The sequence below is a fragment of the Silurus aristotelis genome (assembly GCF_946808225.1).
Source record: "Silurus aristotelis genome assembly, chromosome: 25".
In the NCBI taxonomy this organism is placed as follows: Eukaryota; Metazoa; Chordata; class Actinopteri; order Siluriformes; family Siluridae; genus Silurus; species Silurus aristotelis.
In genome coordinates, this window is record NC_139598.1 from 2,940,796 (window position 1) to 2,958,644 (window position 17,849).

At 41.1% G+C, this 17,849-nt stretch overlaps 1 protein-coding gene across 1 annotated transcript; it reads right to left on the reverse strand.

Annotated features, from left to right (window-relative positions):
* Positions 1-217: 217 nt before the first annotated feature.
* lnx2a (ligand of numb-protein X 2a) lies at positions 218-17,594 on the reverse strand. The gene is made up of 11 exons (XM_083529120.1): positions 17,438-17,594; positions 14,499-14,956; positions 10,054-10,280; positions 9,353-9,490; positions 6,784-6,983; positions 5,462-5,845; positions 4,684-4,866; positions 3,981-4,158; positions 2,810-3,035; positions 1,503-1,661; positions 218-680 (listed from the first exon to the last, which is right to left on the reverse strand). The coding sequence occupies exons 2-11, from the start codon at positions 14,900-14,902 to the stop codon at positions 545-547; spliced, it is 2,235 nt and encodes a 744-aa protein (XP_083385246.1). The 5' UTR covers positions 14,903-14,956; positions 17,438-17,594; the 3' UTR covers positions 218-544.
* Positions 17,595-17,849: the final 255 nt, after the last annotated feature.

Here is a 17,849-nt window from a genome sequence, read left to right on the forward strand (position 1 = left end):
ATTTCTGTTGAACTGATGCAGAACTGTGTTTGTGCTAAGTAGATACCACAGAGGGGCAATCAAAACAACTGGACTGTTGATTTGCCGCTGCTGTGTGCTGCTAATCTCGGCAAGAACCAGGTCAGGTGCACTCTGTCAAACCTGACTCATGCAGGCTTACATAAATCAACCGAACTCTGTAAGCCGTGACCGCACACCCACACTGCAAACACTGAGCTTTATCAAGATTTATTTATTAAACACCTGTACACATACACATATTCAAACATCCTCACTTGTATTCACACTCGCACATACACACAAGTTAGAGATAACATCTATATATAAAACCCCTGGCAGGGTGGAGTCATGAGAAGGCCTTAAGGCTGCTTTCCAGAGGGGCGGGGCCTCCCTCATGGGCTTGGCAGGGTTCTTTAAGGCCAGGTTTTTATTCAGCATCGAGTGAACGTTCAAGATTTTGAGACTCGCACTGACACTATGGCATCCGTGGCACAGCAGAAGGGACACAGGAATGATAAAACGCTTGGATGCGAAGACGGATGGACTACGCCAGACTACCAGGCCAGGAGACGACGGTGAGCGCCACCCGACTGCGCTGTTCCTTCAGCATGGGCACGAGGGCCGAGTGACTCATACCTGCTGTGGGAAGTCCGTTCACTGCCACGATCATGTCTCCACACCTGAGGACAGAGACAGCATTATTAGAATGTGATCAGAAAATAATGCACTCAAAAATGTATTTGAAATAACGCTCATTTTATTCAACATGGATGCGAGAACGCAAGAATTGCTCTCGGTGTTCGTTCGTTCATCCTGGTCTGGTGTTTAGCATTCTCAAGTAAGCCAGGATTTAACAGATTTAATTTTTTTTACATCGGGGCAAAATACAAGCTCAGCTTGTGTTCTTATGTAGCAGCTTCTTCCAACCTACTAATGCAAATCAACACCCAGACCCAGTGTGCTAATCCAGCCAGATTTTCACTAGTAATTGATTTATTTAATTTTGTACGTGGAGTAAAGATGTTTCTAGGTCATTTGATTAGTGTACCTGACAAAAACCAAATCGCAATTGTTTTAATACACCGATCAGGCATAACATTATAACGTTATAAGTGAAAAACAGCTAAGCAAACATGTTGTCCTCAAAGTTGTTGTGTTGGAAGCAGGAAAAATGGCCAAGCGTTGTGGGCTGTTCTCAGTCTGCAGTGTTTAGTATCTATCAAAAGTGGTCCAAGGAAGGAACAGTGGGGAACCGGCGACAGGGTCATGAGCGGCCGAGGCACATTGATGCTCATGGGGAGCGAAGGCTGGTCCGTTTGGTCTGATCCAACAGACGAGCTCCTGTAGCTCAAACTGCTGAAGAAGTTAATGCCGTTAATGCTCGACGGGTCAGAACTGTTTTGGCAGCAGAAGGGGATCAACAGAATATTAGGCAGGTGATTATAATGTTATGCCTGATCAGTGTATTTAATAGTAATGAGAAGGTTGAACATTGGACTCACTTCAGGCGGCCGTCGTAATAGGCAGGCGTTCCTAATACAATGGTCTTGATGAAAAATGCCTGATTGGTGTGGTTGTCCTCGTAACCTCCGACAATGCTGAAGCCCCAGCTGCCAGGGTGATTCCGGCGCAGGACAATCTCATGGCTACTGTTCAGGTAGCTGCAAATGAGCAAGAGTAAACAACGGACATCACATTGAGTGTAAAATACGTGGTTAAATCCACGCTTCTACATTCCTCTTTCCATGACTACATGGGTTTCCTCCAGTTTCCTCTGCTGCAGTTAGGCGAATTAGCTATGCTAAGGTGTGTGTTTGTGTGTGTGTGTGTGTGTGTGTGTGTGTGTGTGTCTAAGCAGAGGAGGAGAAGAGGAAGAGGTTGCTATAAAACTGAATCTTAAGGCAAATCTGATGCTCTCATTTTCTTTAGTGAATGAATCATGCGAGGTGAAAGATGCACAAAGCCATGGCATGATTGTATTTTTGGGCTTTTTGAAAGTCATTGAGAGTCCCCTGATCGCTTTCTGGAAACACTTCGGACGAAAAGATCAAAAAGCAGAGATGAAAGTCAGGTCCACAGATGGTCAAAGGAGAAGGGGCAGCTGTGGACTGCCGGGAAGGGGGGGAGAGGAAGATTGGATAGAGGTGATTTGGCACAACAACACGAGAAAGAAAGTAGACGGACAGGTGCAGAGGAGAGGGGGATTGCGGAAGAGAGGCACAGTGAATGAGAGACGGAGAAGACTGAAAGCCCTCTGTGTCCCTGCCTCATAGGGTGAGACTGTGATTTTACAACATGGCACTTTCAGCTGATAGACCAGCCCCCCATACCCCCCCCTCTCACCACACACACATTGACATATAATCCCTTGGCCTACATCTCAAACATGTGGCTTGCATTTCTCTTAATCAAAATAGCTCCACACTTTTTCCTCTTGTCTCTGTACCTTCCTCTGTCTCTGATGGCTCTCTGTTAAGGACATGAGGAATAAAGAGGTTGAACTTAACCGGCACGCTAATGGCTCTCTGCCACGTGACTCTCCCTGGTGTCATTTTATTCGGATCGCTGCTCACCGAGGCCAGGCAGCTAATTTTAAAGCATCCCAGCAGAACAATTGTTACTGGTTAAAAAATAGAAACCTTTTTTTTTTTAAAAGCACATCCTGTTAAAGAGCAGTCATAGTGCTCCAGTGTTTTGGGAAGCAGATGAGCTAAAAGTAGCACTATTCATCTTCCTTATAACTTTAACAGCACCCACGAGATTTCGCATCGCATTCCTTTGTTAATGCCAACAGGAACTAAAGGCTCACCTGGGCAAGCCGAGCCACATGACCCAGGATGGTGACCAGCTGGCGTCGCAGTCACTCTCATGGTGAGGCAGAAGGCCCTCGTCCTGTCCCGGCTCGTCCACCATGCTCACCTCGAGCGCTCGTAGCTGCACAGAACAAGAGGCGGCACTGGATTTCAGCGTGCCCACTGCATCACTGTGGCTCAGGGATGTCAGGTCCTGACCGTTGATGCTCAGCAGCACGTCTCCTGAGCACAAAGAGAAGGGAAGTTTAATGAGACGAGTTTTAAGACACACAGCAGAGACAAACCTTCTTATCATCACCATCATCACTGTTATCGCATTTGTCGTTTTATTACTATCTACAACAATATACAAGTACTTTTAGAAATTATTTAAAGGGAACATAGCAGCCAGTTTCAGCCAGTCTCATGGTAATCTTGCGTACCTACAGAGTAGTTTTGCATCCTTCATATCTACGCAAAGTCTTTAGTTTGATCAGATTTCCAAAAGTAACATACAGCTTACACGTTTCTCTAAAAACAACCGAGGTCCTGGAGGTGTGGAATGGGTGGAGCGATCGGATCGGATCGGATCCAGAGTCTGAAATTGCAACAGTCATGATGACTACAGCAGGACGTGTCTATATGGAAAGTAACCCATGTGTGCAACTTCCGGGAGAAGTGCCTATATAAGAAATTCTGTCCTTTATGATGTCATGAAGGGCCGTACTCGAAAAACCTATATGAACCCCGAAAGCGTGTTTCTGTCATAGAAATACTCTGTATGTACATGTATCTGAATCTAACTCTTTAACAGTGTAAATAACATAAAATCGCATTAAACCCCCCTTAATAATCCTCATAAAAATAAAAATAAAATATATATATTTTTTTCCCTCTTAAAATATAATTCTAGAGTTATGACAGTTTATTTTAATATTAGAGGTTTATCACTTAGTTTATTTATTTTTTCTAAATTTAATTATACATTAAATGTTAATTTAGGATATTTTTCTCAAGTTTATTTTATTTATTTAAACTTTTTGTTGATTAGAGCATTTTGAATCACTTTAAATGTATAAAATATGCTATAAGATTATTATTATTATTATTATTATTATTATTATAAAATCTATAGTTCTTTTTGCTTTCTGAGAAATTAACAGCAAAGAAGATGCTGGTAAAACCAACCCTGTTTGATTCGACCGTCTCGGGACAGGCAGCCACGCGGTTGGACGCTGGTGACAAAGATGGGCAGCTCGCCACTCTTACTGCCCCGCCCACCAGCCACGGTCATTCCCAGGGACTCGTGTGGCTCCTTCTTCACAGTAATGTGTTTTTCCTTGCAGGTGACACACTGAGAGAGGTCCTAACACAAGACACAAAACCTTTATACACTACAAATATGCATGGTAAGCAAGGCTATGCTATAGGGGAGGAGATTTGCGGCTCATTGATTGACCTCACACTGACTCCACAGCAGGAATTAAACACTTTCTGTGATACAGCAGAGTCACTGTTAGCACCCTGATGTGGATTCATATTTTTATTTTAATGTTTTATGAAGTACAACGTTTGTCTCTTACAGCAAAAAAATTTTGGAATAGTAAAAATCATTAAGACGGATCAAGATGTCACTCCTGCAATCTCAGGAATCCCCATAATCCTTTTTCTACACCATCGATCACATTGTTGATCCATCCAACAGAAGTCATTAATTACTACTGAGGACATGTAAAGACAAAACAAGAGCTGCTGTAAGACAGAAAGCTGTCTAATACATGTATATGCAACACACACACACACACACACACACACACACACACACACACACACACACACACACACACACACACACACACACACACACACACACACACACACACAGATTTACCCTGTATGTGGAAGAGCGACTGAGCTGCAGGTTGGGTGTGGGATTTGGCACAGCCGTGTGGTGCACCGAAGGCAGGAAGTGTTCGTGGCACCAGCTATCGCGGGCTGAACTCGAGCCTGTGTGTACAGCCATGGTCTGCTTGCCAGGCCTGCTGATCAGCAAATTCACTCTCTCTCCACTGGCCTGAAGTGTTACAGAAACCACAACCACATCATCAGTGTCTAATGCTATTTAATGCTTTCAGCTTGAATGCCAAGCCACTGACGTGTAGGATTCTGCCAAGTGTAACCTCACCAACTACCGCAGTAGTCTCTCAGTGCTTGGGAAGGCATTTAGTAGCGCTTTTTTGACATGTTTACTTAGGGTGTACTCACTTTTGTTGCCAGTTATTCAGAAAATAATGGTTGTATATTGAGTTATTTTTAAAGGACAGTAAATCTGTTATTGTCCCTTGAAGACAGATAATAAAATGGTTGCTAAAATGCAATGTATGTATATAGTGTGAAATACTGTACACACACACACACACACACACACACACACACACACACACACACACGCACGCATACATATATATCCATTCAAAAAAATTATTAGCAAAAAAGCCAAGTACTTATATGAACATCCTTTTCTTAGAGGTTTCTATCAGGTTGGAAATATGGCACTTATTTCTGTAGGGCACTTGTGTGTATATATATAATTGGAACCTTCTAATAAAATAAAAATTCTCTATAAATTTTGTATAAATTGAGCGTCCTGTTCGCATTCATCTCTCTACCTGTATGATCTGTGCGGCCTGCTCAGGTGTGCCATGCCTCAGGTCGTGCTCATTCACTGCCAACACTCTGTCGTTACTGTGCAAGCGTCCGTCCTTGGCGGCCAACCCCCCCTCCAGCAGTTCCAGCACAAACACGCCAGGTTCGTCCGTCCGCCGCACCAGCTTGATGCCCAGCTGTTCGGTCGAGTCCCGTTTGTTTAGTGTGATGCGCATGCTGCACGGGCTGCCCTCTGGCACTGCGGGGGCAGGGACAGCGGGTACGGGCGGCGGCCGGACACTGCAACGGCGCTCTCTGAGCACGGTCAGCTGTAGGGTGGCACACGGGCGAGCCAGTGTGGAGCGAGCGAAATTATGCGACGTGTTGCTGATGTCTACGTTGTTCACCTTCGGATGAAGGACAGAGGGAGAGTTGGAAAGAGTTGTTATTCTTGTTTTTAGTAAAATCGGTGTAACTGAATTGGAATGAAATTTACAGTCATGAGAATGCAGGAACACACACTGTTATTAGAACATAGAACCGGATTGTCAGAAAGTAAATTTCTAGGCTGGAAAAATCAATTAAGGCATAAAACAACAAAAAAAACCTTGCCATATCCTTTAAACTGTACTACTGTGAATTGCAGATTGGACATATTTTACAAGGTGGTGCAGGGAAACTGGAAATTTTGGAACTAGGACTTGGCGACCTTGGGGCATCAGTAATTGTTTGGAACCGGTGTGAGCTTTTTTCAAACCCCTTGCATTAGTTATAAGAAGCAGTGGAGTGGTTTCGCAACACGCGTTCACTGTAAAGCCTTTTATAAGTATTGTGATAGTGTGAATGTAGGGAATTTTTGCGTCTTTATCATTTGGGACGTTATGATTACAACAGGGGTGTGTCATTTAAAAAAAAAAAAACACAGCAAAGATGGCGAGGGCTCATTAAGATGGCAGTTCAAACAGCCTTGATATTCTCAGGTGTGAGGGCCGTTCCAACACCACCTGGGTACTTCTTTTTTAAAAACCTGTTTCTTCAAAAGGAGCAGATGGGACACGATTGTGACGTCCTGATTGGTAATGACGCCAAAATTCCCTTCACTCACACTATCACGCTTCTTATAAAACGATTTAAAGGCGAACACTCATTGCAAAACCAGTCCACTGCTACATTATAACTAACGGCAGGGGTTTTAAACGAGCTTGCACTGGTTCCCAGATGCCCCAGGGTCAAAAACTCCTAGTTCCAAAATTTCCCCTTTTCCTGTGCCACCCTGTACAAGTCTAGAAACATTAGAATCATTACCACCTGCACCTATTTGAAGCATCAGACCAGCTTTCCTTACTTGTAGTATTTGGTCGCCAGCCAGCAGCCTCCCATCTCGAGCAATGACACCGTCGCGGTACACTTCCTGGATTACGATGTTTATAAGAGGCGTCTCATTGCCCCCCACTATGCTTATACCCAGCTCAACGTAAGGGTTTGAGCGATGAATCTCAATAGTGGTAATCTCGCCTTCAGGCAAAGACGGCAGCTTCACACAACCTGGGAGACAGAAACGGTAAATTCGTCACAGACCCTGGTGCATACATTCATCTTCATTAACCGCTTTATCCTATCTGAGGAACACTGGGGTTTAGGAGGGGAAACGGGATGCCAGTTTAACACACAACACTATGAACTTTAGGGGTGTAACGGTACACAAAATTCACTGTTCAGTACGTACCTCGGTTTTTAAGTCACGGTTTGGTACAATTTCAGTACAGTTAGAAGGAAAGAAATGCAAAACATAAAACTGTCATTTTTCAGCTTATTATTATTAACATTTGTGAACTTTAACAGTTTAAATTTTTTTTTAAAAATTTTAAATAAACTTGGTTAAATAATATATAAATTAATATTTTAGAATATTTGATACAAATAAAATCAATCAAATTAATACAGTACACTTTTTTTTATTATATTGATTAAATTGAAACAAATTCAATCGATTAAATAAAATTGACTCAATGGAAATTATTAAATAAAAATGAAATAAAAAGTTTACATTTGTTAGACCACATTTGGGTAATACAGATGTGTATAAAAAATGTGCGTGTGTGTGTTTTACATTTAATATTTGATTTTCTAAAGATATGTTCTACTTAACTGTTCTACTTATTTCAGCATACTTTAACAAATCTCTTCATTCCTTCCATCCTGCATTCGTTCACTTCCTTGATATGCGGAATTGTCAGGATTTTCTGATTTTAAGAGAAATTCTTGAAGCTGGATATGAAAAAACGCAAAAGAATCCATATTGCTAGACTGTCGTTAAAATGCTGGAAGTGGCACGATTTCACACATGCGCATCACAAAATCTGAGTTCTACAACGCACTACAAATCGCATTTCAACGCACTACAAATCGTATTTCAACGCACTACAAATCGTATTTCCGGTATGGAGTGAGTAGCTACAGTGACACTGCGCTAACTCTAGTTCCTTTTTATACCCATGGCATTGTTGTGCAAGTTTAGTAATAAAAAAATCATTGTGTGCTCACACTGTGCTCAAATTGCAAGGCTGAGGCTAAAAAATGTAAACAAACATATTAACTATATATTTCACAAGAAGAAATTATCGTATTCAGTACACATGTGCACCGAACCGAAAGCCCTGTATGTGTTACACTGTTACACCCCTAATGAACTCACACATCACAATTTGATCTCTAAATAGTCACCTGATGGTCACTGGACATTTTTATCTCATTTCAATGGAAAATGCACCTCAATATTTGCACACACGCAGGACCGGTTCTAGACATTTTGAGACCCTGGGCAAAATTTATATTGGAGGACCCCTGGCCTCCTTCCTTTCACCTTTCAGAATAAATGAAAAGCACTTGAAACTTATTTCATATCCAACCTTTTTATTTATAGAAAAGCTGTTATCAGTACTTTTATATATTTCCCTAAATGTGCATATTGATTAAACTTTAATAAAAAAATGTTTATAATGATAAAATAATAATTTGCTTTGATGGTGTTTATTTTCATTACTTAAAAATGCTAACTTTAGTATGTTAACGATTATAATTTGTTCTCACAACTCACATAGACACACTGACTAAATCGCCCAGGACTTTTAGTATTTTGTTCAGTTATTTGTTTACAGTAACACACTTAAACGCTATTTGGAATAATGAATATTTTTGCCTGCCCTGTACAGTAAAATGGGGTTAAATTCTTTTATCTGGCATCTGAAATTACACTTGTTTTTATTTACAAACTTTCCCTTTTCCATCTTTAAATAATGCTGACACGAATGGGCAGAATAAGGCTCAAAAATACAAAAATACAGGCTCACATAAAGAAGCTGCATCACAAGCTGCGGTTTCTGTTTAGCTTCTCGCCTAGAGACCCCCATTCGTTTTGCGCTACTGAAATTCATTCAGATGGTGGGGAAACAGTGATATTAACTGGTTCCACTTCAGGTGAGGGACAGTTATTTATATCCAATGAATAAATCACCTTTTTTTTTAAATCTATCTAACGCTGATTAGTGAACTAGTGTATAGTATTGTTTTGATTAAGGAGACCCCCATTCCAAGCCCGAGGCTGAGAGAAATTGCCTGCTCTGACTATAGCTAGCGCCGGCCCTGCACACACATATCTACATATAGCTAGTTGCACCACTGGTAAGATGCTTACTGCATTTCATTGGCTTTGTGTACTGGTAATCTGCACAATGACAATAAAGTTGACTCCAATCTAATCTAATCTAATCTAATCTAATCTAATCTAATCTAATCTAATCTAATCTAATCTAATCTCAGTCGCACCTTGGGATATTTTTGCATTCTATATCCAGAGGTATTTCTTTTAACGAAATGCAGCATGGAAATAAAGAAAGCAATGAACGTCGGCATACCCTCTTCCGCTGATAAGGGCAGAGATTCAACAAAATCCCACCCTGACGACGCAGAGCTGCCGGTTCGGAGAAGGTGGATGCAGGGGTTACTGAGGGGACGCTTTACACGAGGGGGGATGCGCTCCAAACCTTGAACACCTAAAGAAACAAGCCTCAGGTCAATCAATACCTCGTACTAACACAGACCACCTTTAGTGTTTTGAGTCATGTTATTAAAATTCATATGCGGACAAAATAAAATACAGACACGCATAAAGACATTCTCATGTTCTGTCACACACACCAATGCACTTTTTTTCAACCTCTAACAATCATCTAACGTAATTTTTGGTTTAACCAGTGACCCCTTTACTAATAGAATAAATAACATACATGGCTTCAGTACAGATTTGAAGGGAAAGTGACTTTTAAAGATTAATGAGCTAATATTATTTAAGAGTTTCGTGAGGATTTCTTACTTTTAATGTAACTATAATTGGCTTAAAAACTCACATTCCCTTTCAACAAATGTAATAAAACTGGACTTAAATGCAATGCGTACCCTTTTTTTGCCATTCCTTTCCTGATTTTGTAGTTTTGTGTTGGTTATATCTTCGTGCGTTTTTGATGAATTGAGCGAATAAATAACCCCTGTGAAGTTGCTGGTTAAAAAGTGGAGATCAGACGAGCACATTGTCAAAAAAGGCTGTGTTGTAACTCACTGTCCTCCTCTGTGCTCTCCTCGAAGGCCGGGTTGTCAACACCTCGCTCCTCAGGCCACAAGGTGCTGACATTGCTGCAAGCGTTGGAGCCAGCAGGGGGCGGCGATATGCTCTCCCTCAGCTCGGTCTGTGGCGATTTCGAGGCGTCATTCACCAGGGTTTTCTCCTCACATCCTTTAACCTGGGTGCCCTCGAGGACTGCTCTCTGACCCTGTGTCCCAGGACACCTGCACACACAGACACACCCATCATTTGTCATCAATTAATTATTTCATTATTTCAAAGTCGAGAAACAGGACAGAGGTATCATTCGACATGTCGATTAGACAGCAGTAAACAGCACTTTGCACTTAAATATGTTAAATATTGTAAGTCCTGCTTTCCTTTTCCTCTCAAACTAATATATGATCTTCATTTGCATATTTGAACATGATTGGTGCTTAGATTTTATGACGCAACACCACACATTGAACACAGCTTCGATCCACCTCGATGACTCGATGACACTCAGTTCCTGAGCCACCTTAGCCAGCAGCTCTACATTTTTAAGAGCAGTGGCTCTTCTCCAAGGCACCAAAGCCAGCAAGGACCTCATTTTCCCCCACCTACAGTATTCTTGCAACCTTATTCTGTCCGTCACTACAAACACTTCCCGTGTGACCATGAAAGAGGACGACTGACCGGTGCACAGAGAACTCCATGTGCAAACTGTGCCATATCACTGACCTGTTATGTTTGTCTCAGGACTGTGAAGCTCTCTTCCACCGAGGGGAGAGTCCTTAACCCTGGCAGAGGTGAAGTTTTTTGGGATCTTATTCACAAAAGAGATTTGAGATTTCGCTTCCTAATTACTGGCTCAAAACACTCTGGGTTTTTTTTTTTCACTACTATTATTATATCCAAAAATGAGTACAAATAATTAAATACAAAAAAGAATGAAATGTTCACATAAATGAAGGAAATTATGTGACTGACGATTTGCTTTTTCATTTAGAGCTTCTTTAATTTTGTAGTTCAAAAGAAGGTTTTGGAACATACCATGCTCGTGTTTCTTTCTCTTTACGTTAATCAGAGCTCATTACAGACAATCTCCTGAGAGATCTGGTGGCTCGTTATAAGCTGATCCCAGTACCATTGCTTCGATAAGTGGCAATCCATCACAACAGATAACACTTACAGGATAAGCATCTAAAATGTAATGTCTAAGTATCGTAATATTTATTACAATTGTCTTGAAATGAATGGCTGTGAATGGCAAAGAAAAGTTTGACAATAAATATGCTTTAAAAAAAAAATTGCTAAAGAAAACATTACCTTGTATAACTGCTTTTTCAGAAATACAGATCAGAATCAGATTTTTTGGTCCTGACAATACAAGGAATTAGTTACCAGATCAGACTAAAGCAACAGTGCACATTTACACATACAGGCACTGCACAGCACTGCGTGACTGAACAAGACATTGCATTGGTTTTTACATATTTGTGGTTTTGTCTGAACCAAAAAATAAAAGCGAACTTTTCTGTACCATATTGAATTGCACAGCATCGTGTTTTTTTCCACTGCATTAAATTGCATTAAATTGTGTTGATTCAAATCGAAATCGGATCGCACTGCATCATAATAGTGGGAAATCGTATCACATCGGATCGGTAGCTGCATTATATGTATCTTTAATGTATTGTATGCCTCAGTTATGGAGATGCACATCCATAATATATGCAGTATATATTCAGGATTCAGTAGCTTGTCAGGGGATATATATATATATATATATATATATATATATATATATATATATATATATATATATATATATATATATATATATCACAATCAAGCAAGTGATTCACATCTATTTTATTGTCTCCAAACAAAATCCAAAAAAAACTAGCCTCAGCAGTTTGTTCTCCAAGCATTATTCTGATTTCCGACTATGTCTAAAATCTCCACATGCTCAGCCACAGAAGTTTGGCATAATCCCACAACAAATTGTGCCAGCCGTAATCCAAGCCAAACCTGATCAAATGAGGTGCAGCACTCGTTTCACTCTGTATCACAAATAGTTAATCCTGAAAGTCAATCAGCTAATCTTACAACCTAAACCAGAAATACACGCCCAGGACTAAAACTCAAGTTTAACACTCACCACAGGCCTGGGTTGCCTTTAGCAGTCTTGCAATAGAAGTAGCTGAAAAGCTCTCTGGAATTAAAGTTTCCCAGCATGACTGGAGAGGATGTGAGCGTACCATTCGGCCAACACATTCCTCATAGGTTCTGCTAATCTTCTGTCACATGACTAAGGGGCAAATAATCCCCTGATGAGAGGGCAGATCAGCTCCAGTTTCAAAGAAGGTATTCACATTGATACCTGTCAGCTTCTTAACAGTGCAGAAATCACATAAAAGGGCTACTACAGTGTATATTCAAAATATTCTCCAAGTATGTGTGCTATGAAAGCTTAAAAACATTTGCTCTCACAAAGCTGGAAGCACACAATTGTGTAGGAAATTTTTGTATGCTTTAGTATTACAATTTCCCTTCACTCAACTAAGCGCCTACTGTGTTCCAGCATGACGATGCTCCTGTACACAAACCCAGCTGAATGAAGACAGTTTGTGAAGGTTAGATTAGAAGATCTCTAGTGTCCTGCACAGAGCCCTATCTACTAAACAATTGCAAAAATTAGGATTCCTTTTTTGACTTATACAACTTGCTAGCTGTGTTGGAGTCAAAGAAATGTTTGAAGCCAGGTCAAAAAATCTGCAGCACTAATGGTGTCTGACGGCGTCACCAGGAAGCACGTCTGGGTGAGTAGGAGGCTAATGGCTAAATAATTGATCACATCTTATACATGCTTTGGTCTTTAAGTTGTTACACAGCTCAGAGCAAGACCCATTTCTGGGGCTGGGGCAAATTCAATTGAATGATTGAGATAAAAAATGGTTGAATATTTTCAGAGAAGGAATGCGAATCTATATGCAATTATATATCTGTCCCTCTTTAAAAGTAAAAAAAGAAATTTAAATCACATACGTTTCAAAAACACATGCAAAAGCATTTGTTTCACATTAACACCAGCAGACTTTGACAGTTGCCCATGGTTTTACATGATAAGTAAAAATGGATTTGCGGTTTCTTTCTCAGTACAGGAAGCTCAGGAAGTGGAAGCTCAGTGGTTAAGATGTTGGATTTCTGATCAGTAGGACATGATATCAAATCCCAGCACCACTAAGCTGTAATTACTAGGCCCTTCAGCAAGGCCCTTAACCCTTAACTGCTCAGTTGTATAAATGAGATAATTGTAAGTAGCTCTGGATAAGAGAGTCTGCCAAATGCTGTACAGGAAACATACAAATATCTAAGTGAATTATATGCGATAATAACACAAACACACACACACACAGACACACACTACAGAAGAAGTAGGCAAGGACAAAGCTGAAGAACCCTAGAGTATCCCTTTCAGTGCCTTACTGGACCTTCCTGTTCTTCACTGCGAGTAAATATATACACTTTGTGTGTGTGTGTGTGTGTGTGTGTGTGTGTGTGTGTGTGTGCAAGATTAAACGCAGCACCTGAAGTGTTCGCTCCTGTGTATGCTCCTCAGTATACATCGACATCTGTAGCTCTTAGACAGAAAAAAAAATCACAGTTCTTTAAAGAAAACAGCTTCATGCCGGTTATAAAATAGATTAGAATTTTTTATAACCGTGTTTCTACTTCAGTATATCATTTATAAAGGTAATGAAGCCGTTCTGCGTTATGGCGGTATCAAGTGAACTCTTATAATCATGTTCTAGGTATATTACACACACACACACACACACACACACACACACACACACACACACACACACACACACACACACACACACATATTTACACACACACTTCTGTATGTGTGTTGGCTAAAGTTTATTTTACAAATCTTACAGCCTCTGTATGTTCTGAATGTGAGCCATTTAGATTTTATTGGATATTTAACAAAACGATGTATGATTTTTTGTAGGCAATGCACTGAGAAGATGATGCTAAGCACTATTACGCAATAATATCAGTTGTTTAATCTTTATTAAGGAATTTACTAACAGATTTGAGGAAAATGTTGATATTCCCGACCATCCTGTTCTATTTTTTTTGTCACACTGTTCTCACATTACGGCATCGAACAGATTAAGACATGCTAGTCATGCACTAACTACCTAAAGGATTGCCCCGGTGCATCGCGAATCCTCTACTCTACTACTATAAGTGCTATAGAGCACAAATTCAGGCTCTATAACATTTAAAGGTACTCTACAGTTCTTCTATATGTTTTCAGAATGTTGCAGGAATGTTGTTTTTGGAACAATACAAATCAAAACGTGTCAAAGACATTTGTAGATGATTTATTGATAAGCGTTGTCTGAGAAAAGGCTGTGTATACATGTGTGTGTGTCTACCTGTGTTTGAGATGAGCCTCCAGGTCACAACGTGGCATGCTGAGGGAGCAGACCGGCATAAGCGGGCACGTGATGGAGAGTTTATCCAGCAGCTTGTGCACCAGGATGCTGGAGCGACGGCAGCCCTGCAGCTGCAGCCGGGCACGATCCAGTGGGCAGAAGTCGCGCTCCTGCAGGAAGCTGCGCAGGCAGCGTGCACAGAACGTGTGTCCACAAGGCGTGTCCAAGGGCTGCACCAGCGGTTGCAGGCAGATGTGACACACCAGGTCATCGTCCACCTCCAGCCTGTAATTGTACAGGTGGTTCTCCCAGGAGCGATGGATCTGCCCACACTCTGGACACAGGGCCTCCAGGAGGGCTTCGCTAACCATGCTGGCATCCACGCCTTCGCCCAAGCTACCCATGGCGCCACTCGACACACACAACCGACTGCTTATGGGATTGTCCGCTCCATGGGCCTTCGAGAGAGAGCAGGAGAGAGATAAAGTAAATAGGGACAGCAGTGAATATTGTAATGCTGTATACAGTCGACTCAGAGGTTGTGAGTTCGAATCCTCTGACTGCTGCTGCTGATTCCTAGATCCTTTATTCTTAGACTGGATTTAAAAAATCCACTACTTTTCCAATACACAGTGTCTACGTTTAACCAACACTGTACTTAACCACTCTACACACTACATTTCAATCCAATGATATATTTTATGGTGTGTGTGATGCTGACTGACATAAACATGAACACTGGACACAAACAATCGCCCGTGATCGCTCACTATATTCTGATATAAAATAACTGAGCCTTGCACATTTCCTAATCGGAAACGACTTACATTTATACAACTGAGGAGATATAGGGTTTAGGGCCTTACTCAGGGGCCCAAGAATGGAAGATTGGTGTGGCTGGGATATGAACTCATGACCTTCAGGTCCAAAGTCCAATGCTTTAACCTCAGCGTCCACCTCCCCAAATAAATGTTAGTAAAATACAGAAATAGAATAGATATCAAATTAAACGATTCATGATGATACATTATAGAATGAACCATTTTAAAAGATTATGTATGTATTAAATGACTTTGTGAGTTAAGTCGTAACAGAGATAGTCACAGCTCAGACTGAACTCAATTATCCTGTCGAATTATAAATTCGTATCGGAAAAAAGCTCTGGAGTATGTTATAAAACACTGGTTGAAAGGTTAAACCCGGATTTAGAAAGCAAATAAAAGCTGACTGAAATGATATTGCCCTGAGTCGATTTCTTTTGTTAGATCGCGCACGTCCAAAACAAAGAACCACTCACCCGGAGCGTCTCTGATTGTTTAGGATGAAACGCGTGGCATCGAGACCCGGTTTTACCCGTCACCTGGCGCATTTCCACAATATCAATACAGCGGAAGCAAACGACGGCCACAAGATCACTTAAGCAACAAAAGCGTATACTGTCTAATCGTTTTGGCAGCAAGCAAACAGACAACTGTACCTCCATTCCTCCATTACTGAGTAACCATGGCAACCAGCATCCGTGGCCACCATTGTGTTTCTTTTCTTTTTTCTTTTTTTCTTTTTTTTTTTAATGAAAGAAAGAAAAACACGGACCGAGCGTCTGCCGTGTCTTTATCTCTGTGACTGCACGTCTCTGTCTCTTTATCTTGCAGCTGCATATGAATAATTCATGAGAATACAAGGCTCCTCTGTTCCCATAACAAAGCCTTGTCATCGTCTCATCACATACAAACACACACACACATGCACGCACGGTATTCCAAGGTATTCCAAGGACGATTTGCATCTCTTGCATTGCATTGTTGTAAATGAAGATATGCGATTTAAAAATGAAATCAGTTGCCTCACAAAAAGCCACATGTGCAACATATTTGGGTCTAAAAGCACAACAGTGTAACACAAGATGTTTGTGTTTACAATGTTTCTAGTGTCCTAACATGGTTATTGAGCTGCCTGATGGTCTGAGTGCTGATATTTCTCCACCATGTCCACCTGACTGTATGTGCAGTGTGTGTGTGTGTGTGTGTGTGTGTGTGTGTGTGTGTGTGTGTGTGTGTGTGTGTGTGTGAAATGTGGAGATCTGTCCTCCACTGATCCGATGTACAATTTTATGTAGGCTACTAAACCGCCTGTGCTCATATTAATAAATCAACAGGACTGAGCTTAATTTTAACAACAGCCCTGGTCGCCATATGTGCATCAAAGACAGGAAATGATGTTTCACTGCACCGATCCCATCTTTCATTATATTTCAAATTGTTTTTCATTCTCAAACACATCAAACACACTGCTGCCCACCTGCTACCAGGCACAAGGACATGTAATCAGCACAGGTACATCACACAACTGGAAGTCACGGAAAATGGGAACTCCTGCACAAGACATGACCCAGAAAGTCACACAGGTTCGGTTTGAAGGTCTTAACTTTCTGCAATGGTTGTATTGCTTTTTTCTCTTTCTCTCTCTCTCTCTCTCTCTCTCTCTCTCTCTCTCTTTCTCTCTCTCTCTCTCTTTGTCATGTCATGTCAGACTGCTCCTGTGGATAAATATCTTCCTTCCTACTGCCCTTGGATGATGCTGAGGATGATGATGATGCTGATGCTGATGATGTCAGTTTGCCTGTTCATGAGCATCATGAAGGAACCACCATCTACATGATCTCAGTCTACAAAAAGCCTAGGTATTTTTTTTTCCCTCCACTTGCCAAATCATGCTATAAATGATGACACCTTATAATCTTTCAGACCAAATAAAGGATTTCGAATGAAAAATCTGGATTAAGCTTTCCTCTATCATTATTTATTTTATTTCATTTCATTTTTTTATTTACGAGGTCTGCCGGCACAGCCTGCACAGAGACAGTGACGTCTCATTTACCAGCCTGGATCTGATCAGGTTGTTGGGAAAAACATGCTGAAAACGCGGTGTGTTATAACTACCTTGTGGTGCGCTTCCTCCGAGCGATTAATTCCTGTCCCGTAAGGGGACGATGTTGAGGATTTCGGTCACATCCGCCGCATTCGCTTCGGTCGCGACAGGTCTCTCTGCGCTCCGCGGCTCCTCGGCAGCTCGGGCATGGCCACGCCCCTTATCAACAGCGCTGCACTGTGATTGGTCAACACCCGCCTTGTTTTTGTTTTTTTCCTTCTTCACGACAGCTTGAAAGGCAGGTAACCTGGCAGATGTGCCCTCAAAAGTGCCTGATTAAAATATTGTTCGGCATTTAAAAAAAAACAACAACCGGAACACAGCATATAAATTATATATCAAATTATATAGATTTGTAGGAATTTTATTTACGAGGTTATAAAATCCAACGTAATTTGTGATTAGTTTTGATAATTGAAGCAG

Excerpts from the sequence above, each read along its gene's own strand:
- lnx2a (XM_083529120.1), bottom strand. The coding sequence starts at position 14,902 with ATGGGTAGCTTGGGCGAAGGCGTGGATGCCAGCATGGTTAGCGAAGCC. Across the intron at positions 4,867-5,461 it reads AGGCCGCACAGATCATACAG|GCCAGTGGAGAGAGAGTGAA; the intron begins GTAGAGAGATGA and ends GTAACACTTCAG. Across the intron at positions 1,662-2,809 it reads ATGTGGCTCGGCTTGCCCAG|CTACCTGAACAGTAGCCATG; the intron begins GTGAGCCTTTAG and ends GCTCATTTGCAG.